Source organism: Budorcas taxicolor, chromosome 4 (assembly GCF_023091745.1).
Source record: "Budorcas taxicolor isolate Tak-1 chromosome 4, Takin1.1, whole genome shotgun sequence".
NCBI lineage: Eukaryota > Metazoa > Chordata > Mammalia > Artiodactyla > Bovidae > Budorcas > Budorcas taxicolor.
The window spans coordinates 70,216,476-70,239,580 of NC_068913.1; the positions used below are offsets into that span (position 1 = coordinate 70,216,476).

Genomic DNA, 23,105 nt, shown 5'->3' on the forward strand with positions numbered 1-23,105 from the left:
CACAAAATAATAGGCAGGGCACTAAATAACAACAACAAAAAAAATCAAGCGCCTTTACCAGTTGTATAGCCATAAATATGATGTTTTATCTGAACACTGATTATCATTAATTTATTATTCATAAAATACAAATATTATTTAGCTTCCCATGGGTTTGAAAGATGATTACCTAGGTCATGAATGAGAAAGAATTGGATCACATCTCACGTCTAGCAACCGTACTAGATTATAAACTCTATAAGCATAGCATTGTGCCATTTTTATATGATCACCCACATAATCCAGAGTACATCATGCGAAATACCAGGCTGGATGAAGCACAAGCTGGAATCAAGATTGCCGGGAGAAATATGAGTAACCTCAGATAGGCAGAGGATACCTCCCTATTGGCAGAAAGTGAAGAGGAACTAAAGAGCCTCTTGATGAAGATGAAAGAGAAGAGTGAAAAAGCTAGCTTAAAACTCAACATTCAAAACATTAAGATCATGGCATCTGGCCATATTACTTCATGGCAAATAGATGGGGAAACAGTGGAAACAGTGACTGACTATTTTCTTAGGCTCCAAAATCACTGCAGATGGTGATTGCAGCCATTAAATTAAAAAGACACTTGCTCTTTGGAAGAAAAGCTATGACAAACCTAAATAGCATATGAAGAAGCAGAAACATTACTTAGCCAACAAAGGTCCATATACTCAAAGCTATGGTTTTTCCAGTAGTCATGTATGGATGTGAGAGTTAGACCATAAACAAAGCTGAGTGCTGAAGAATTGATGCTTTTGAACTGTGGTGTTGGAGAAGACTCTTGTGAGTCCCTTGGACTGCAGGAGATCAAACCAGTCAATCCTAAAGGAAATCAGTCCTGAATATTCACTGGAAGGACTGATGCTGAAGCTGAAACTCCAATACTTTGGCCACCTGATGCGAACAGCTGACTCATCTGCAAAGACCCTGATGCTGGGAAAGACTGAAGGCAGGAGAAGAGGACAACAGAGGATTAGATGGTTGGATGGCATCACTCAATGGACATGAGTTTGAGCAAACTCCAGGAGACAGTGAAGGACAGGGAAGCCTGGCGTGCTGCAGTCCATGGAGTCACAAAGAGTCAGACACGGCTGATCAACTGAACAACAAGACCAAACACGTAACTAACACAGTGCTTTATATATAACAGGTTTTGATAAATATTTACTAAATCATTTTCTCAGTCAATCTGAAAAAAAAATTTTGTTCAGTATAAATTCAGTATTCACACGTTTAAACAATAAGGGAAGTTGCCAGGCAATAAAAGCAATACCCACAGGGATCCCAAATACAGTAACAACCTTCTGAAAGAAGTTTCAAATTTTCATTCTGATAGCAGATGAAGATAAAAAAGCACCAGCAGTATACCTATGGCTGATTCATGCTGATGGACAGCAGAAACCAACACAATATTGTGTAAAGCAATTACCCTTCAATTAAAAATAAATAAATTTAAAAAACAGAAACTGACCACCATTAAAATTACCTTAGCCTACCACCTCAAACAAAGTAAGTTTTGGTCTTTAAGAGTGCTGTATTTAAAAATTAGATTACAGGTACAATTAGCTATGACAGAACAAATTTAAATCATTTAGAACTTCTAGGCCTTTAATCATACACCCACAAAATGCAAAGTATACACACATGCACAGGCCTTTAAAATATATGATTATACTTTATTATTTAGAGGGAAAATATTTTTTCTACTTAATTACTTAGACAGCCTACTGATTTTTTTCCCAACATTTTTACAAACATCATTTACCAATCAGTCTTGTTTGTTGCCTAATGTTACCTCAGCAAAAAGTCTTCTTAATTAAGACTGTATTGCTTGGGCTTCCCTGATGGCTCAGACAGTAAAGAATCTGCCTGCATAATTATTAATGATCAGAAGTAACAAATTTTGGTTAAAAATTTTCAAACCTTTACATAAATTTTTAAAATTACTGATCTTATTATACTCCCAGAAAACACCAAAGCCCTAGAATAATTTCACAAACCATTTTAAGTAAACAAGGATTATGACATAATCACTTTTCATCTTAAAATTTAAGCATGATTTAGAGATATAATTTTAATGGCCATGTGGCTAGTATTAAATTGCTTCAGTCATGTCCATATGAAAACACAAAATGAAAGCCACAAGCACAATGCATATGGGTAACCACTTTCTCAGTTCACAGTTAATGAACTACATTCAACATAACTACATAGTACATATTTATGTATATTATGAAAATGCTATCTCAGTTACCCATGTTAAAACTTTAGACTGACTAAATTATAGATAGCACTTTTCAGAAGTATCAAAAGTATCACTTTTCAGAAGTAACAGAATTATGAAGTCATATAAATATTAAACTTACTTTGTAATTGTCCACTACTTCAGCTAGTTCTAGTTTTATGTTTTCAGCAATTTTCACTTGTTCTTTCCATTTCAGCTCCATTTTTGCAAGTTCATCAGCATACTTATTGCATTTTGTTTTCTCATCCTAAAACAAAATTAGTATAATTACCAAAAGATTTAAAATCCGTATCAGCCAATATCTATACAAACATACTTGTGCTGAATGTTTACTATAACACTATAGTAAAGGTATAAAAATTAAAATAACCAAAATGTCTGTCAGTAGAAGACTGGATAAATCATTTTATATTCATACAATGGAACAGAATGTATTTACTGAAAGAGAACAACAGATCTACAAATTACAAGGAAAAGTGTCAAGATATGTTAATTGAAAAGATCAAGTTCCAAAACAGAATATACAGTATAATTTTATTTTTGCTTCAAAAGTTGTTTAACACAGTTTTATATGATATCTATGTAGAAAAAGATAAACAAAAATATAATTTTTGTGGTTGCACTGCATGGCTGGTGGAAACAATCTTAGCTCCCCGACCAGGGACTGAAACCTGGCCCTCAGTAGTGAAAGGTCAGAGTCCTATGGACTGCCAGGAATTCAATAAACCGAACTATTAATAGCTCTTATTTCTGGGGATCAGGATCATAATGGTATTTTTTCACCATCATCATCCTTTATTTCCATAATGCCTAAGATTTCACAACAAACATAGATCACTTTTGCAAAGGAGGTAAAGCAAGCATGTATGCATGCTAAGTTGCTTCAGCTGTGCCCTACTCTTGTGACCCTTTGACCTGTAGCCCACCGGGCTCCTCTATCCATGGGATTTCCTAGGCAAGAATATTGGAGTGGGTTACCATGCCCTCCTCCAGGGGATCTTGCCAACCCAGGGACTGAACCTCCACTTCTTAGGTCTCCTGTACTGGTAGGTGGGCTCTTTACCACTAGTGCAACCTGGGAAGCCCGGGAGGTAACAAAAATCATATTTGTAATGCCATTGTTTCCAGATATTAATTGGGGTTTCCTGACCAAGACAATCTCTAGGTAGACTTCTTAAACACTGCTCTTCTCTACAACTTAGAATGTTAAAGGAAAGGAGTTTTAAAACAAGATGAAAAGGTAACTTGGCCAATTTCATTTTGAGTGCTTTGTGTAAGGAAAAAAATGTTTAATATGCTTTATGCTAGAAATTCCCTAGTGGTCCAGTGGTTAGGGCTCCGTGCTTCCACTGCAAGGGGCATGGGTCGCTTCCTGGTAAGGGAAGTAAGATCCCACAAGCCTCACATCACAGTCAATTTAAAAAATTGTTGTAATTAAAAAAGAAAGAAAGAAATATGCTTTATGCTTTGAGCAATTCAGTAGAGAAAAAGTCTTTTCAACAAATAATGCTGGATCAACAGTGTATGTACCACAACTCACCATTCACAAATAACAGGCTTAAAAGACTCTAAGTCTACAAAACTTAACAGAAGACAAGAAAAAAATCATTACAAGTTCAGTTAGCATTTTTTTCCTTAGAAAATAAGAACAATACATAAAGAATAAATTAAGAATCTATACTTCAGCAAAACTAAAACTTTTTCTAAAAACACCATTGTGTGTGTGTTAGTTGCTTAGTATGTCCGACTCTTTGCAACCCCACAGACTGTGTAGCCCACCAGGCCCCTCTGTTCATGGGATTCTCCAGGCAAGAACACTGGAGTGGGTTGCCATTTCCTTCTCCAAAAGGAACTACAGAAAGAAAGTGAAGTCACCCAGTCATGTCCAACTCTTTGAGACCCCATGGACTGTAGTCTACCAGGCTCCTCCACCCATGGAATTTTCCAGGCAAGAGTACTAGAGTAGGTTGCCATTTCCTTCTACAAAAACATCATTAAGGAAATAAAAAGGCAAGCCACAGACTGGGATAAAATCACACATATCAGACAAAGGATTTGTATCTGGAATAAAGAACACAACTCAATAATAAGATGAAAACAATTTTTTAAATGGCAAAAAAATGAACTCTCATAATAAAAAGGAATGAACTACCAATAATAGGCAACTATATAAATAAATCTCAAAATAACTGTGATGAAAGGGGGGCAGGAAAAGAAGAGTATACATATGATTCCATTTATAGAAACTGTACAAAAGGTAGGCTAATCTACAGTGGCAGAAAGCAAGCCAATGGTTTCCCAGGAAAAGGGGAGAGAGGGAGCGATGAGTTGCAAAAGGGTACAAGAAAGATTTGAAGGTAGTGGAAATGTTCATTAGCATGACATTGTGATAGCTCCACAGCTATAAATACAGCAAAACTAAACAAACTGCAGACCTTAAACATGTGCAGTTTACTGAATTTTGGTTGTACTACAACACAGAAGTTTTTAGCTGGAAAAAAACATTCTATTTTCCTTTTGATAATACAATGAGGTTTTTTAAAATATTCATCCAAAATTGTCTCACTTACTGAAAAATAGTTTAGTCCCTCATAAACAACTATTCTGACCTCAAGGATAATCAATCCTCTATAAAAGGATCTTCTGAAGCAACAAAAATACTCAGCTTAAAGTCTTATTAAAGGATTAAACTACTATTAAGACTATAACATAAAATATTTTACATTAGTTACTATAGTGTGTTAAGTCATTTCAGTCCTGTCTGACCCTTTGTGACCCTATGGATTGTAGCCCACCAGGCTCCTCTGTCCATGGGATTCTCCAGGCAAGAATACTGGAGTGGGTTGCCAAGTCCTCCCCTTCAGGAAATCTTCCTGACCCATGGACTGAACTGTCTCTCTTTTATCTCCTGCATTGGTAGGTGGGTTCTTTACTACTACCCGGGAAGCCCAATTACTATAGTAACGTTGGGCTAATATATAAACTTCATTCCACGGCTTTAAAAATTACCCCTTGCCTCTCCACATGTACAGAGAAACAAACACAGAAAAAAATATTTAACTGAACAAACGAAAACCACATACTACACAAAACACCTTTTCCTCCCTTCCCCCAATCAGATACAAATGAGAAGCATTTTCCCTTTGTCCTTTATATACTCCAGAGTGAATGCTACTAGGACAACTGCAAAATTTAAATGTTTTACTATTACAGTTTAATAGAATCAAAATAAATAATAGTAAAGGCAACCATTCACTTGGCTAACATTCCCTTTTTCCACTTTACAAATCTACTCACTTTAGGATGTGGTGAAAGTCTTTGCTATTATTACAGTATATATAGGAAAAAAGAGTACTTTCTTTTTACGCAGTTCAGAGACTTTTCATGTATCCTTAAAAGACAGACAACATCCAACATCAATTAATCCTTTACCCATTATCAAGAGAAGGATATTAGGGGAACAGAAAACAATCACGATTTCCCGCCCCCCAACAATGTAACATTTGCAGGATCTTAGTACCTCAACCACAGATCGAACCCATGCCCACAGCAGTGAAAGCACCAAGACCTAATCCACTGGACCACCAGGGAATTCCCTAGATCATGATTTTACACACATGCCTACGTGGATAAGTACACAGAACACCCCCCACTTCGAAAGTGAAACTAAACATCAGGATACAAGGGTAAAGAAACTTTGAGGGCTTCCCTAGTGGCTCAGTGGTACAGAATCCACCTGCAAATGCAGGAGACACCAGTTTGATCCCCGGTGCAGGAAGCTCTCACAACAACTAAGCCCATGCGCTGCAACTGCAGAGCTTATGTGCTGCAACTACTGAAGCCCGTGTGTCCTAGAGCCACCTCCCGCAACCCCCCTTAAAAAAAACAAGAGAAAGAAAGAAACTGTGATACCCAATCAAAACAAAAAAGATAAGCTAAGCCATTACATTTGATATATCTCTTCCTTACAAGGGAATTAGCTTACCTGCAAGAGTTGTTTACATTTATTATATTTTTCTGTTTTGTCAGCAATTTCTTTGGTCATTTCAGAGACTTGTCCCTTAGTTAGATTGTCAAAATCTGTCTCAGCTGTAACAAGGCAGAAAATAAGATTACTAAAAATTACTCTGCTCAGTATATTAGCTTCCTGACTTGACGGTCAGTATACTGTGAAATAAATGGAATCCTAAAGGAGAAACATCTAATTCAAAACAATTATTCAAAACCATCTATTCATACACTAAGTAAACAAAGAAGGGAACAATATAAACATTAGATGAGAATTTCACTATAGTTTGGCTAGAATCAAGTTCACATTCAATAAAGAAAAAAACTGCTAGCTAAAAATATTCTAAAATGCCACAAAAATTGTTCTTTATATATTTATTATATAAGATATATAGGAAAGCCACATTCTTTGAGAAAAGATGTTAAGCCATTTTTCTAATCCTTCATACGATTCAGTAAGTCTTAAGTCAATATAACACCTTTCTCAGTACTTCTATTAATACCATATAGAAATGAAAGGCAGGATCCTATTTCCACAGCAGTTGAATCTAAACATTTAATAGTATACAAAACTTACATTTATTAAGTCTAAAACATCAACTGCCCCAAACATTATACAATTAAATATACTTTTATATACTCTAGCATTTATTTTTGTTATTGTGTCATCTTTAACATAAGGTGAAAAAAAGACACTAGGACAAATGAAAGCCTAGAGTTAATTTAAATTTTCATGTTGTTCATGTACTCACTATGTCTCTCTAATCCATTCTAAAAGTTAATAAGCTAATAAAAATTTTAACTTATCCACCAACAGGTGTACTAACAAGGAAAATACTCTAATGACCCGAAGCAGCCAAAACAGAACAAAAACAAGGCAAGAAAGAAATGTGATTAGAACTAAAGGGATTTTTAACTTTCCCTCCACAGAACTATACAATTAAAGTGCCATAAATGGTTCAAAATTCCACACATTTAGGGAAATATTAATTAAAAATTATTTTTAAAAATTGCTATTTTAGCTAGCTAAAATTAAAATTTCAATTCTTAGCTCTTTTCCTACAGACCAAATACTATAAGCATTTGCATTTAAAAACACAAGCTCATTTAATTAACACTTGAGAACACGCTCACAAAGATAAACATGAGTTTACACTCATATTTTGTATATTCACCACATGGATGACTTTTAGACCTTACTTTCCCTTTGCCTCAATCCCTGACTTACAAGAATATTTTACAAGCTCCCTAAAATTCTTACACATGAAACAAGCAGTATAAACAAGCATAAATATTTTTCAAGGCAGAACACTTTATACAAAAAGTCTAAAAGATTTCTACCTGTAGAAGGCGGTGGCTTTACATCTAGAGTAGAGGCAGTCGTAGCTGGGTCTGTGTTTATTGAAGCATCATTCACTTTCTGCTGATTCCCAATTTTCTTTGTGAAGACACTACTGCTATTAACCTGTTCAAAATTGTTAACAATCAACTATTAAATGAGTTGCTTATCTCTCCTTCCTTCAGTAACTATGTATTTTATAAAGAAATCCTGGAAGTCCACAAAGCTATTGCTGTCTTAAAGGTCAAAGTCTAAAAGTTACACACATCCCTTTACTGACTAAATGTTACAAGAGAACATTCTATTTCTCCAACAAATAAAAATTACCAATTTTTTAAAAAATGTATCACAACAATATTGAGCCAATAATGTGACATCAAGCAGAGAGAAATTATATTCAAAAGGTATAATATTATAAGTCTGATTTTCAAACAAAAATATTGATGAAGGAATTATTTTACTACAATGAATTACACTTACCGATTGGTCTGAAAGTTTATTTATTTGTTTTTGGAGCCTTTGGCATTCCTTGAATTTTTCTTTATAATGATCTGCTGCCATCTGAAGACGAAGTTTCAGATCCTCAACTTCTCTTCTCAGTTCATGTTCCAGTGTATCAGTCTTCTCCTAAAAAACAGATAAACTTTTTCTCTAAGAGAAACATAAAAATCTCATATCTCATAATGTGGTAGTAAATCCAACTTCATTTTCACTTTTTTCTCTCAACAATTAATGTTATTTGTTTTGGAGTTTTGGCTACAGAGTCACATTAGCTCTCCTAATAATTTCAGCTTTATATTCCAAGGACTAAGGTTTATTAAAGAAAAAAGCTAGAAAAGAATCATCTATCTCCTGAGAAGTAAGCATTACTCTGTTAAATAACCACAGTACCATTTTATGCTACAATATGAAAATCTAAACAAAGCAATATATACCTGTTATCAAAGCAGTGTTTACTAACCATTAGGAATTTGCTTACAGAAAATTTTCTAAAAACTTGTATTAATTTCAACCGACGAAGTTACAATGACTAAACAAAATGAATGGAAATTTAAAATTCTGTGACCAGGAATCTGACCTCAATTACTTTAGCATAAGTCATTCTCTTTCATAAGCTTATAATGAGTTTTTGACCAAAATGGAAATTCAAAATTAACTGGCTTTACCTGATCTTTATTCACAGCACTTAGTTTAAGCTCTGCCAGTGCATCAGTTAACTGCTTTTTTACTTTCTCATTTTCCAAGCGTGCAGTATGCAGATCTGCCATTGTTTTATCCCGCACATTTACAGCATCACTAAGTTCTTTAGACAGAAAGACAGCTTCTTGCCGAGTTGCCTGAATCTGTTCTTCGGCTTTACGAAGTTGCTCCTTTAAAATAAATGTATCTTCCTGAAGAAAGGCAGATAAATGTATTTGTAATTAAACCATTCAAGTAAAAAACAGAAGCAGAAACAATGTTCATTTCTATTTCAACAGATCTAAAATTTTAAATTAAATATTGCTTTTCTATTCATGACTGAGATGAAGTATTGTTGTTGCTCGTTCAGTTGCTGTAAGTAGGGTCCAACTCTTTGCAGCCTATGGACTGTAGCACACCAGACTTCCCTGTCGTTCACTATCTCCCAGAGTTTGCTCACTTTCATGTCCATTGAGTCAGTGATGCTATCTAACCATCTTATCCTCTGCCTCCCTCTTCTCCATATATAAGCCTATAAAAAATCTGAGATGTGACTTTGTTTTAGAGACCCCCATAGAGCAACCCTATGCATTGGGTATCAATACTATCACTATATGTATAATTCAGGACACTGAAATACAGGAAGTCAAGCAACATAACCAATGTTCACAGTCTTGGCTAAACAGAGACTCAAACGGAGGCTTCTGTCTCTCAGAATCTCTCCAGCTAGAACTGCTAACCCTAGTTTTTCATAACAACAGTAATTATAAAAACTTCATTTTAACTGTAAAAATTTTGGTTAAAAAAATGTTTTCTATGATCTAACCTGTAATTAGCACCTTTCTCCAAACCTAAAAGTATCTTTGAAAAGTTAAAATTGCCACTTTCTGTAATATAAACAAGGCAATGTGAGCTCAATAAATCTAGCTTATTCCAACATTCCTCTTTATTCTAGAAATAAACTCATAAAAAGTGCAACTGTTCTAGTATGACATTAATAAAGATAATATATAAATGTTATCAGTTTCTATATGCCAGAAAGGGGAAAAAAGCATTGAAAATATTTTCCAATCAATAAAAAATGAAAACATTTTAAACAAAAGAAAAAAGAAATTTGGAGAAAAGTATGAATTTCTTTAAATAGCTATTATGCATAGAAAAAAATGTTCAATTCATCAACAGTCCAAGAAGGTAAAACAAATACCATTCCTCTTCTTTCAAACTAAGACTGAAAACCAATTAACTCGAATATCTGGATGGTTTAGGAAAATTAGCACATCTTCAAATACGTGGGCTCATTATTATCTGCAAGTGATATAGCTTTTATCAGATTTTTGAAACATTCATCAACACCTTTGAAAAACACATGGCTTTTCATCAATTTTATTTTCATGAGTTCCTAAATACAGCTTTAGTTTGGCAGGGTTAGTTTTGCAGGGATCAAGTAAAATATTAAGATTATGAAAACTTATTAAAAATAAAAGATCTCTAACAATATGAGAATTTTGTTATAAACTATGATATACCCTCCATAAAATGAAAACCTATGCAGCCATTACTAGCAGTAGTATATGTCATACATGTTTTGGAAAGGCATTTGAATTACGAAAATTTAAAACCTCAAACTGGCAACTGTCCTTTGAGCAATTTATTCCACAGAGATTTATACAAGTGCCAGGATATCTGTACAAGAATGTTTACTGCATCATGCTTTTATAACACCTAAGGATTGTACACAACTAAAAAACATTACATCAGTTCAGTTCAGTCGCTCAGTCGTGTCCAACTCTTTGCGACCCCATGAATTGTAGCAGGCCAGGCCTCCCTGTCCATCACCAACTCCCGGAGTTCACCCAAACTCAACATCCATCGAGTCGGTGATGCTATCCAGCCATCTCATCCTCTGTCGTCCCCTTTTCCTCCTGCCCCCAATCCCTCCACGCATCAGAGTCTTTTCCAATGAGTCAACTCTTCGCATGAGGTGGCCAAAGTACTGGAGTTTCAGCTTTAGCATCAGACCTTCCAATGAACACCCAGGACTGATCTCCTTTAGGATGGACTGGCTGGATCTCCCTGCAGTCCAAGGACTCTCAAGAGTCTTCTCCAACATCACAGTTCAAAAGCATCAATTCTTGGGCACTCAGCTTTCTTCTCAGTCCAACTCTCACATGCATACATGACCACTGGAAAAATCATAGCCTTGACTAAACAGACCTTTGTTGGCAAAGTAATGTCTCTGCTTTTGAATATGCTATCTAGGTTGGTCATAACTTTTCTTCCAAGGAGTAAGCATCTTCTAATTTCATGGCTGCAATCAACATCTGCAGCGATTTTGGAGCCCCCCAAAATAAAGTCTAACACCGTTTCCACTACATTACATACTATACAGCTATTTAATAAAAAGAGATTTCAAAGCTGCTGTTGTACTTTTTTTTTTTCCTATCCATGCAGCTTGTAGGATCTGAGTTCCAGGGATTAAACCTGGACTCCTGCCAGTGGAGAAGCGTTGAGTCCTAACCATTGGACCACTAGGGGATTCCCTACTAAACTGTTCTAATGAATGAGGAAGATCTTCATGTGTACTCATACTGCAAGATGTCCAGACAGTCTATCAATTTTTAAAGTTTTTGTAACACTATATGTAGTCACATTTTTGTTAAAATATAAATATTATACAAACATTAAGATTTCTAGGAAAATGAGAAATTCTATAATGATATATCTGGGAAATAAAAGAGTTACTTTTATCCTGTACTCTTCACATACTACTTGAATTTCTTTTATAACCATGATTTTGTATTGCTTTTATACTTCTCACATTTCCATTTGCAATCTGCTACATTCAATACCCTGAAAAGTAACTGGAGTCTTAACCATTAATCCTAAATGTCACGCATATCTGATGTTTTAGGTATTTCATTAACTATATCTGAGTGTATTCAATAGCAAACTACTGAAAACCACATAAAACTATTCCAATTATAATAAATAAATCAAATTAAATTTATACAACATAGTATTTATACCCATTCTTTTTTTAATGGGAAGATCTCTATGAACTGATAGGGAATGATTTCCCATCTATATATAGTTCAAGAAAAGCAAAAGGAAAAGAAAAGCAAAGGGAAAAAGAGTATAAACAATATCCCCCTTTAAAGAAAGGGGGCTTCCCTTGTGGCTCAGATGGTAAAGAATCCACATGCAATGTGCAAGACCTGGGTTCGATCCCTGGGTTGGGAAGATGCCCTGCAGAAAGGAAAGGCTAACCACTCTAGTATTCTGGCCTGCAGAATTCCATGGACTGTAGAGTCTACGGGGTCACAAAGAGTTGGACACAACTGAGCCACTTTCACTTAAAGAAAGGAGACAGAGAAGGGTATGTGCACGCACACACATGCACCACGTTTATTTTTGTAAAAACAAACAATAATAATATACTGGAAACTAAAGAAAATGTTTTACCTATGAAAACAGGTAAGAAAGGGTTTTTATAATTTATTTTTAATTGGAGGATAATTACAATATTGTGTTGGTTTCTGCCATACATCAACATGAATCAGTCACAGGTATACATATGTTCCCTCCCTCGTGAACCTTCCTCCCACCCCAAGAAAGGGTTTTTAAGGAAAAGTAAATTTTTAATTTCATTTTGACTTCTGAATGATACAACTATTTTACATATTCAAGAAATAAAATTAAAAGATTACAAGAATAAAAACAAAAAACTGAACTGTATTACAAATGCGTAATATAAATGTTTAAAAAAATTAATTCAAGTAACTTTTGAACCTGATACTCTGTACGTCCTTACGCCACAGGCTGTGTGACGCAAGTCTGCTGCACCCAAAGCCCCTGTCAATATAGAGCTGGACTATAAAGAAAGCTGAGCGTCAAAGAATTGAGGCTTTTGAACTGTGGTGTTGGTGAAGACTCTTGGGAGTCCCCTGGACTGAAGGAAAATCAACCAGTCAATCCTAAAGGAAATCAGTCCTGAATTCATTGGAAGGACCAATGCTGAAGCTGATACTCCAATACTTTAGCCACCTGATGCGAAGAACTGACTCACTGGAAAAGACCCTGATGCTGGGCAAGACTGAAGGCAGGAGAAGGGGACAACAGAGGATGAGATGGCTGGATGGCATCACCAGCTTGGTAGACATGAGTCTGAGCAAGCTCCGGGAGTTGGTGATGGATAGGGAGGCCTGGAGTGCTGCTGTCCACGGGGTCGCAAAGAGCCGGACATGACTGAGCGACTAGACTGAACTCTCTACACCCTTAGTGAATATATTAAGATAAAATCTAGAAAATCTTAGTTTTTATTTAGCAGAGATACTGATGGAAATGGCGTTGAGATAATAATTCTGAAACTACTGGTGTGTGCAGCTAGTTGAAAAAGTTAAAGTGTTAGTCACTCAACTGTGTCCAACTCTTTGCAGGTCCATGGACTGTATAGCCCTCTAGTCTCCTCTGTCCATGGGATCCTCCAGGCAAGAATACTGGAGTGAGTAGCCATTTCTTTCTTCAGGGGATTTTCCTAACCCAGAGATCAAAACCCGGGTCACCTGCGTTGCAGGAAGATTATCATCCAAGCCACCAGGGAAGCTGGTTAAACAACATGAATAAATATAACGTTTGAAAGCTGTGGGGGCTTCCCTGATAGCTCAGTTGGTAAAGAATCCACCTGCAATGCAGGAGATACCGGTTCAATTCCTGGGTCAGGAAGATCCACTGGAGAAGGGATAGGCTACCCACTCCAGTATTCTAGGGCCTCCCTTGTGCCCAGCTGGTAAAGAATCTGCCTGCAAAGCAAGAGACCTGGTTTCCATCCCTGGGTTGGGAAGATCCCCTGGAGAAAGGAAAGACTACCCACTCCAGTATTCTGACCTGGAGAATTCCCTTGGGGTCGCAAAGAGTCAGACACAACTGAGCGACTTTCACTTTCACTTCTGGAAGCTGGGAGAAGGTATACATAAGTATGGAAAGGAGGAAGATAAAGAAGACCCCTAGGAAATACTGGATTTGAATTGGAGATATCAATATAAATTTAAGACTTAAAATATCTAATTAAAGTGCAAAGGAGCAAAAGGATTCAGTTCTTGGTTTCGAAATACCTTTCTCGAATGTGAAAAAAAAAATCAGGCTCTTTGGAGAAATCGGTAATACCAGATTTAGGTCTGAACCTAAAACTAAAACCTAACACAAAGTTCTAACCACAAAACGAGGAAGTATTCAAAGCATTAGGGGGAATATATGAGAAAGATACAAATGTAGGTCTGAAAAGGCTCCCCCCTAGCTATAGGACAACTTAAGATAAAAAAGAATGATGAGGTATAATATACTGAACAAAAATTAATCACGGAGTCTATAGTGAGTTAAAAAAAAAAAGGAACAGAACAAAAGGGAACCACCTCATTATAAAAGAATACCTACTAATAAACATAGAGGGAATGACAACTTTTTAAAATCACCACTTTGCAATCATTAATGTAATAACTGATACAGGTAAGGATCATCGAAGTATAAAAAACACTGGTCAAAGAGTATTGTGGAGAAGGATGCTCACATGATCTCGAAGTATTATCCCAGATTATTCAATAAATCACAAAGAAGGAAAGACACCAACGTAACGGAGAGATAAGCAGACATAACTTTAAACAACAGATTAACCCTAACATCAGAAAGAAAGGAACTGGTATTATATGACTTCTGATGTAACTGCAACAGAATGTACAAAACATCTTTTTCTTGCCAAAACCATGTAACTGGAATCTAGTCATGAGGAAACAACAGACAAAATTAGAATATAGAACATTCTCTCAGACAAGTCTGAATTCTTCAAAACTATCGATGTCATCACAGACAAAAGGTTTAAGGACACTGTTCTGTATTAAAGCAGACCGAGAATATAACATAATCATTAATGTATGATTTCTGACTATGATTTCTGACTACCCAGGATCAAGAAATTTTAAAGGTTATACAAAAATATAAGTGGACTAATTTTAATGTGGACTAAAACTACATATGTGTGTGTGTGTGTGCCTGCGTGTGCACATGCGTGCTGTCGTGTCCAACTCTTTTGTGACCCCATGGACCACCAAGATCCTCTGGACCTGGAATTTTTCCAGGCAAGAATACTGGAGTGGGTTGCCATTTCCTATACTCTAGGGGATCTTCCCAACCCAGGGATCAAACCCACGTCTCGTGTCTCCTGCACTGGCAGATGGATTCTTTACCACTAGCACCACCTGGGAAGCCCCATATACAAGTATGACTATTATCATATCAATATAAAATTTCTTAGGTGACATTTCTTAGGTATTATGGATCTACAGAAGACTGTAACTGTTGATAAGACAGACTTTAAAAAATATTTAGGATGAAATGTCAATGCCTACAACTGACTTTCAAATGGCTTGTGGAGGGCATATAAATGGGAGAGATAAAGGTAGCAAAATACTGAAGGATATATGTATTCAATTTTCTGTTCTTTCAACTCTTCTAGAAGTCTGAACTTTGTCCAAAACAGAAGTTGAGGGGAGTAAACAGTAAAAATAAAATCCACACTGTATACATTTAACAGAGATAATATTTTACAATCTTCAAATGCATACTGCAAAAGTACTTACCTTACTTGAGGTTGTAAGCAACAATGTCCTTTGCAGATTCTCCTTTTCAGCCAATGAGAACTGTAGTCTGCTAATCTCGTCTTTGAAATGAGTAATCATGTTTTCTTTGTTCCCATCTAAATTCTTTAAAGTCTGGACCTCTGACAGAAGCTTGGTATTTTCTATTTCTGTATTTTTCAAATGTACCTGAAACAGTGATTGAAAATGCCAAGAATATTCTTTCTAACTCCACAGCCTAAGTTACTCAATAATTTAAAGCATCACTATTTATCTCTAACCCAAATATGATCAAGGAAAGGAAAAACTCACTAAGCAAGGAGTCAGGAAAACAAATTCTGCCAAATGATTACCCAAGTATATGGAAGCAGAACACAACTTTTCTGAGTTTTGCTAATGTTGTTTTAGTTTTCCACAGAGATTAACTCTAAGGTCTAACATTACCTGATCTCTAAAATCTTCCCTTTTACTAATTTTACATTAGTTCTCTTTAAAATTACAAATGAATTTGGTTGTTCTTTTGGGGAAACGTGTTACAGGCATATTCATATATAAAGGTATGACCAGATTCAAGGAAAACAAAGTACATTCAAGAATGACACCTTAAGCAATTAAATTTCTTGCTTATGGAAAAAGTACTGTCATTTACTTCCTATGTGCCTAAAAATACATTTATTGACTAATTAACCCAACTATATTGATTTTTCCCAGGAACTCTGGCTGCTGCTATTCATAGTACATATGCAAATCAAATTCTATAACAAGTATCTTTAAAATTTAAACTGCAGTTGAAAGTAGTTTTTAAAAAAATACTGTATGCAACTGCATACTGCAACTTTCAACTGCAGTATGCAACTGCAACTTTCCTTAGATATCCGTATTATTAATATTTCCCTTTCTCTCTCTCTCTCTCATGCTCTGAAGATGGCTGTCCCAAGAAACAGAATGGGTATAACCCATAAACATGCAAAACGTTTCTATGTTCTGCAATGAGGTGCAGAGTAGATTCGATTTTTTTTTTAATTTTCAAAGCAAAAATTTTTAAAGATTAAAAAAGAATTAACCAACTCCCAAATAAGAAGGAAACAACTGTAGTTTCGTGGTATAGTTTGAAATAAGGGAGCCTGATACCTCCAGCTGTTTTTCTCCAGAAATGAATCTGTAGATTGGGTAGTATGGTCATTTTAACAATGTTAATTCTTCCAATCCATGAGCACAGTGTATCTTTCCATATGTGTTACCTTCATTTTTTTCTTCATCACTGTCTGTTTTCTCACTACAGGGCTTTTATTCATTAGATTTATTCCTAGACATTTTACCCTTTTTGACTGTAAATGGGATTGTTTTCTTAATTTCTCTTTCCAAGAGTTTGCTGTTAGTATACAGAAATGCAGATGATCATTATTATTCTGTGTATTTTTGTATCTTGCAACCTGACCAAACCCACTGATGAAGAGCAAGTCTTCAGTGGCATCTTCAGGATTTTCTGTATAATGTCATCTGCAAATAGTGACAGTTTTACTACTTCCTTTGCAATTTGAATTCCTTTTCTTTGTCTGATCACGATGGCTATGACTTCCAATACTATGCTGAATAAAAGTGATAACAGTGGGTATTTTTGTCTTGTTCCTGATCTTGGAGGAAGTACTTTTCAAGCTTTTCACCACTGAGTACATTATGATGTTAGCCTTGTAGTATATGACTCTTATTATGTTGAGGTATGTTCTCTCTTAACCACTTTGTTGAGAAGTTTTATCACAAACATATGTTGAATTTTGACAATAGCTTTTCCTGCATCTACTGAGATGATCATATAATCTTTATTTTTTTAATGCAATGTGTCACAGTAACTATACTTTGTATACTACAAAGCTAGAGTAATCAAAACAGTATGGTAGTGGACAAAACCAGACACAGATAGCCCAGAAATGAACCCACTCCTATAAGCAATTAGTCTATGACAAAGGAGGCAAGAATATTACAACAGGGAAAAAAAAATTTCTTCAACAAACTGTGTTGGGGAAACCAGACAGCTACATGCAAAAGAATCAAACTAAGCTACTTTCTCACACCATATATGTAAAAATAAACTCAAAATGGATTAAAGACTTAAATGTAAAACTTGAAACCATAAAACTTCTAGAAGAAAACAAAGGCAGTAGATTGTTTGATATCAGTCTTAGCAAAAAATTTTGGATATGCCTCCTCAGGCAAGTGAATCAAAGGCAAAAATAAAACAAATGGTACTACATCAAACTAAAAAGCCTTTCCCCAGCAAAGAAAATTATCAACAAAATGAAAAGGACACCTACTGAATGGGAAAAGATACCTGAAGTATATCCAATCAACATGGAGTTAACATGCAAAATATACAAAGAGCCCATACAACTCAGTACCAAAAAAACAAGCCCGATCAAAAAACAGGCAGAGAACCTGAACAGGCATTTCCCCAAAGAAGACATACAGAAGATCAACAGGCAAATGAAAATGTGTTCAAGATCACTAATCATCATGGATATACAAATCAAACACCTCACCCCAATGATACATCACCTCAGTCTTGAGAATGGCTACTAACAAAAAGACAACAAATAACAAGTACTGGCAAGAATGTGGAGAAAAGGGAACCCCTCCACACTGCTGGTAGGAATGTAAATTGGTGCAGTCACTATGGAGAAACAGTAGGGAGATTCCTCAAAAAGTTAAAAAATAGAACTATATGATCCAGCAATTCCACTCCTGGATATTATCTGAAGAAAACAAAACACTAATTTGAGAAGATATAAATACCCCTATGTTTACTGCAGTATTATCTACAATAGCCAAGATATGAAAGCAACCTTAGTGCTCATCAACAGATGAAAGGATAAAGAAGATGCTGTGTGTATGTGTACACACACACACAGGTATATTACTCAGCCATAAAAAAAGAAAAACTGTGCCATCTGCAACAACATGGAAGGACCTAAGTGAGATAAGTCAAAGACAAACACCATACTACTTCATTTAAGTGTGTTATCTAGAAACAGAACAAATGAACATAAAAAAGAATGACAGATGAAGAGAACTAACAAGTGGTTGCTGGCTGGGGGATTAGAGAAACAGGTAAGGAAGATTAACAGGTACACAGTTATAAAAACAGAATCAGTCACAGGTATGAAGTATATAGCATGTGGAATATAGTCAGTAATTATGCAATACCTTTGTATGGTGACAAGTGGTAGCTGGACTTATTGTGGTGATCATTTTGAAATGTATAAAAATATAAAATCATGATGCTGTGCACCCAGAACTAAATATAGTTTTGTGTGGGTCAAATTAAACTTCAAAAACAAACTCATGGAAAAAAGAAGGTCAGATTTGTGGTTACCTGAGACAGAGGGTGAAGGGAGGGGGCGTTAGATAAAAGTAATCAAAAGGTACAAACTTACAGTTAAAAGATAAATAAGTACTAGGGATGTAACATATCACACGGTAACTAAAATTAACACCACTATAAGTTATAGATGAAAGTTATTGAGAGTAAATCCCTCAAGTTCCCATCACAAGGGGAAAAAATCTTTTATGTGAGATGATGAATGTTCACTAAACTTATTGTGGTAATCATTCCATGATATACACCATTATGCTTATGCCATAAACTTTTACAGTACTGTATGTCAATGGTATCTCAATAAAAATGAAGAAAAAAAGAGGTGATCCTCAGAAAAGATTTGGAATTTCATACTTGGGTACCCAATGATGGCACCAAGCTTATCAATAAATATAAATAAGTGAATAGTTATTTTTTAATAAGAAGGAGTGGAAAACCTACTGGCAATAAATAAATCATATTCTACATTTTTAGTGCAAATTGAGACGAGACTCTCAAATACTGAATATATGAAGCTATGTTTTATTTTTAACATATACCATAATTATATAAATGAGTGCTGTTCTCTTCTAATTAATAAAGAGATTAAATCTATCCAAGTAATACTTAACTCAGAATGTTCTTGAAATTCCTAATCTGGAACTGCCTTCAAGAACTGCTTAAGAACCCTTAAAATAAGTAAGTACCAATATGTATCCACAATATTGACAACTAACGCTCACTATCCTATTTTAGAGCTGCTTAAACAGGAAAGGAGAAAAAACTCTAAAAGGTGAAGATTTGTCTACAGAATCCTTTTTTAAAATGAAAGTCTCTTAGATAATTCCAAAAGGCAAACTAAAATATGATCATCACTGAAATAAATTAATCCTCTAACATTTATATATTCTTAAAAGGAGAAAATTAGTCGCACAAATCCTGATCAACAGCTATCTTATTACCATTAAAAAATCTCTCACTTATTATACATTACCTGCTAAGTATCTAAAACACCAGTAACTTAAACTTCCTGAAAACTTTTAGGGACTATACACAATGAGGTAGTTTAAAATATATCCCTAAATCCTTTGACTCTCCTCTCTTAAAGAAGTGGAGCCTAATTCCCCTCTCCAGTATCAGCTGGAGTGACTTGCTTCTAATTAGTAAGATAAACAAGAAGCATCAGTGCTCAACTTGCAGACCAGGTCATAAAATGCATTCATTTCCTCCTTGCTCTCCCCTGTACGGCTCACTCTGAGGTAAGTTGATTGCCGTACTGTGGGGACATTCAAACAGCCACCGAAGAGGCGACATTCCAAGAAACCTGAAGGGCCTCCTGCCAAAAGTCATGTAAGTGAGCCACTCTGACAGCACATCCCCCAGTTCTAACTGAGAGCCTTTAGCTGACTTCAGCCCTTGCCAACATCTTGATTGCAACTACACAAGAGACTCTGAGCCAGAAACACTCAGCTAAATTGCTCCCAAATTCCTGAACACTAAGTTTTGGGGCAATATGCTACACAGCAAAAGATAACTAATAAAAATGTAAGGAATAAATTACCTTATAAAGTTCCTTCTCATCCTTTTCTGTCTTCAACTGACATTCAAGTTGTTCTCTTTCATACTGTGCCTTTTTGAGTTTGTCCTTTAAGCTGAGTTAAAGTCAAATAACATTAACATAAACAAAAAAAAACTTTCTTAAAACATTTTTAAAACATGAAGATGTTTTTAAAATATTAGAAATACCTGTCTAATTCAGTTTCTTTTTCAATCGCTTTATGAGTCACTGACACAATATCTTCCTCAAGCTGGAGAGCTTTGGACGTAGCATCATTGTATCTCTTCTTAAATTCTTCATTTTCCATTTTTAAACTTTGTGAGACTTCAGTAAGAGCCTTAGAAACAATAATAAAATATTTTGAGAAACAGAAACATAATCAGAAATACAAATTTGTATATTTCTAAGAAATCTAGCCTTAAAATTTTAATCCCTCATTTGTCCCCTCCAAACTTTATAAGAATAAAAACTAAACCTGAAATGGTAACATACAATAAACTTTTTAAATACTAAATTAAACAATTACTAACTTTTCTCCTGGACTTTTCACACACTCTGGGATGATTTCAGGACTTTCTCCACCAGAGGGCAGGCAACGAAAGTGAGGGAAAAAACTTCAAAATTAGTCACTTTGGGGTTTGTTTTTTTTTTAACACATCTTGCTTTCTACTATTACTCCAATGACAAAACAGTTTTCATGATATTAACAAAGATTAACACCCACTTCTTCTAGCATAAGTCAGTAAGCACCACTGATAATTAAGAAAGTACAATGGGTACTGTGAAAGTGTTAATTGTTTAATCATGTTTGAATCTTTGCAACCCCACTGACTGTAGTCCACCAGGATCCTCTGTTCATGGAATTCTCCAGCAAAGAATACTAGAGTGGGAAGTCACTCCCTTCTCCAGAGGATCTTCCTGATTTAGGCACTGAACTCAGGTTTCCCACCTTGCAGGCAGATTCTTTACCATCTTAAAATAGATAACTAAAAAATCTTATCACATCAACTAAGACAATTAACTAACTTACAAGAACTTCATCAAGCCTCTTCCTAGGCTTGTTTTATAATGGACAAAAAGGAGATAATAAGGCCTTTAGTGCCTAGTTCATAAAATTATGAGAATCAAATAATATATAGTGCATTGGAGGCTTCCACACAGTTATGGGAAACTATACAAAGAACTAATAAATTAAGACAAATTGTGCTAATTAAAAATTAATCTAAAATTTTCCTATTAATGAAAGTACTACCCATCGACCCAACAACAAAAACTAAAGAAAATCACCATTCTGCCAATTTAAATGTATCAAATGTTATGAAGTATCTATATGCCAATGAAAATATGCTATCTATAGTATCTATATGCTAATGAAAATTAATTTATTTTCATCAAGTAACAACAAAATTTTTTACTTACAAGTAAAATATTTTAATTATCTTATTAGAATACGAAAACTACATCATTGCATCTAAGAACAACATAATTCATTAAGAAGCTTATCACAACAATGGTCAGATACCTTCTATTGGTTTTAATTTTGCTCAAAACAACTTCTTGCCTTACTGAATTTGCAACATAAACCAAAGACTGATATGAAAAACTAAATGCTATTCTGATTTCAATGCTGTAATCCCAGAGAAAACAGGTAATATTTACTCACTCAGCTTTAACAGCTGTCACTATCCAATGATTCTTTAAAATCTGACATTTTCAGTATTTGTCTTGCTGATTTATAAGGAGAGGTTTCTAAACTGCTTTTTACATTTTATTTTTATTTTTACCAAATGCTCTCTCTGCACAGGAATCGCAGCAGGCCAGGCCTCCCTGTCCATCACCAACTCCTGGAGTTCACTCAAACACTCGTCCATCGAGTTGGTGATGCCATCCAGCCATCTCATCCTCTGTTGTCCCCTTTTCCTCCTGCCCCCAATCCCTCCACGCATCAGAGTCTTTTCCAGTGAGTCAACTCTTCGCATGAGGTGGCCAAAGTACTGGAGTTTCAGCTTCAGCATCATTCCTTCCAAAGAACACCCAAGACTGATCTGCTTTAGGATGGACTGGTTGGATCTCCTTGCAGTCCAAGGGACTCTCAAGAGTCTTCTCCAACACCACAGTTCAAAAGCATCAATTCTTTGGCGCTCAGCTTTCTTCACAGTCCAACTCTCACATCCATACGTGACCACTGGAAAAACTATAGCCTTGACTAGATGGACCTTTGTTGGCAAAGTAATGTCTTTGCTTTTCAATATGCTATCTAGGTTGGTCATAACTTTCCTTCCAAGGAGTAAGCGTTTTAATTTCATGGCTGCAATCACCATCTGCAGTGATTTTGGAGCCCAAAAAAATAAAGTCTGACACTGTTTCCCCATTAACTCCATAGTGCATCACAAATTAATTTGAATTGTAACTTGAGAGTCTCAAAACCTTTTCGTGGTACCTTTAAAGACACTTAAGAGCTTCTTAGCTTCTAAGCGCACTATAAAAGGCATAAAATACCCAAGTGGGGATTATTCCGCAAGCATGTTGCATTCATATCTGAATGAAGGATAAGCATTTTCAATATGTCTACGTCTTCCTTAGCATGAAAATGACATCAAAGCCTTTAGTGTACATACAAATAACTAAGAACCATGCTTTCCTTTAAAAAACTATATAGAAATGCACATACAAAATATTTTTAAAAGAGTAAAATCTGCAACATAGTCTTCAAAAACACTTGAATTTGAAATAAATATTCATTTGGTCAACATTTGCAAATTATGTCAAAAGAG

At 35.4% G+C, this 23,105-nt stretch overlaps 1 protein-coding gene across 1 annotated transcript in view; it reads right to left on the reverse strand.

Moving 5' to 3' along the window:
* TAX1BP1 (Tax1 binding protein 1) overlaps nucleotides 1-23,105 on the reverse strand; it is an 89,826-nt gene that overhangs the window by 27,098 nt on the left and 39,623 nt on the right. Inside the window, exons 6-13 of the mRNA XM_052638454.1 lie at nucleotides 20,520-20,668; nucleotides 20,335-20,425; nucleotides 15,425-15,610; nucleotides 8,783-9,007; nucleotides 8,097-8,243; nucleotides 7,619-7,742; nucleotides 6,255-6,358; nucleotides 2,391-2,516 (exon numbers count right to left, since the gene is read on the reverse strand). Of these exons, the coding sequence (XP_052494414.1) occupies nucleotides 2,391-2,516; nucleotides 6,255-6,358; nucleotides 7,619-7,742; nucleotides 8,097-8,243; nucleotides 8,783-9,007; nucleotides 15,425-15,610; nucleotides 20,335-20,425; nucleotides 20,520-20,668 (1,152 nt within the window). The remainder of the gene's footprint in view (nucleotides 1-2,390; nucleotides 2,517-6,254; nucleotides 6,359-7,618; nucleotides 7,743-8,096; nucleotides 8,244-8,782; nucleotides 9,008-15,424; nucleotides 15,611-20,334; nucleotides 20,426-20,519; nucleotides 20,669-23,105) is intronic.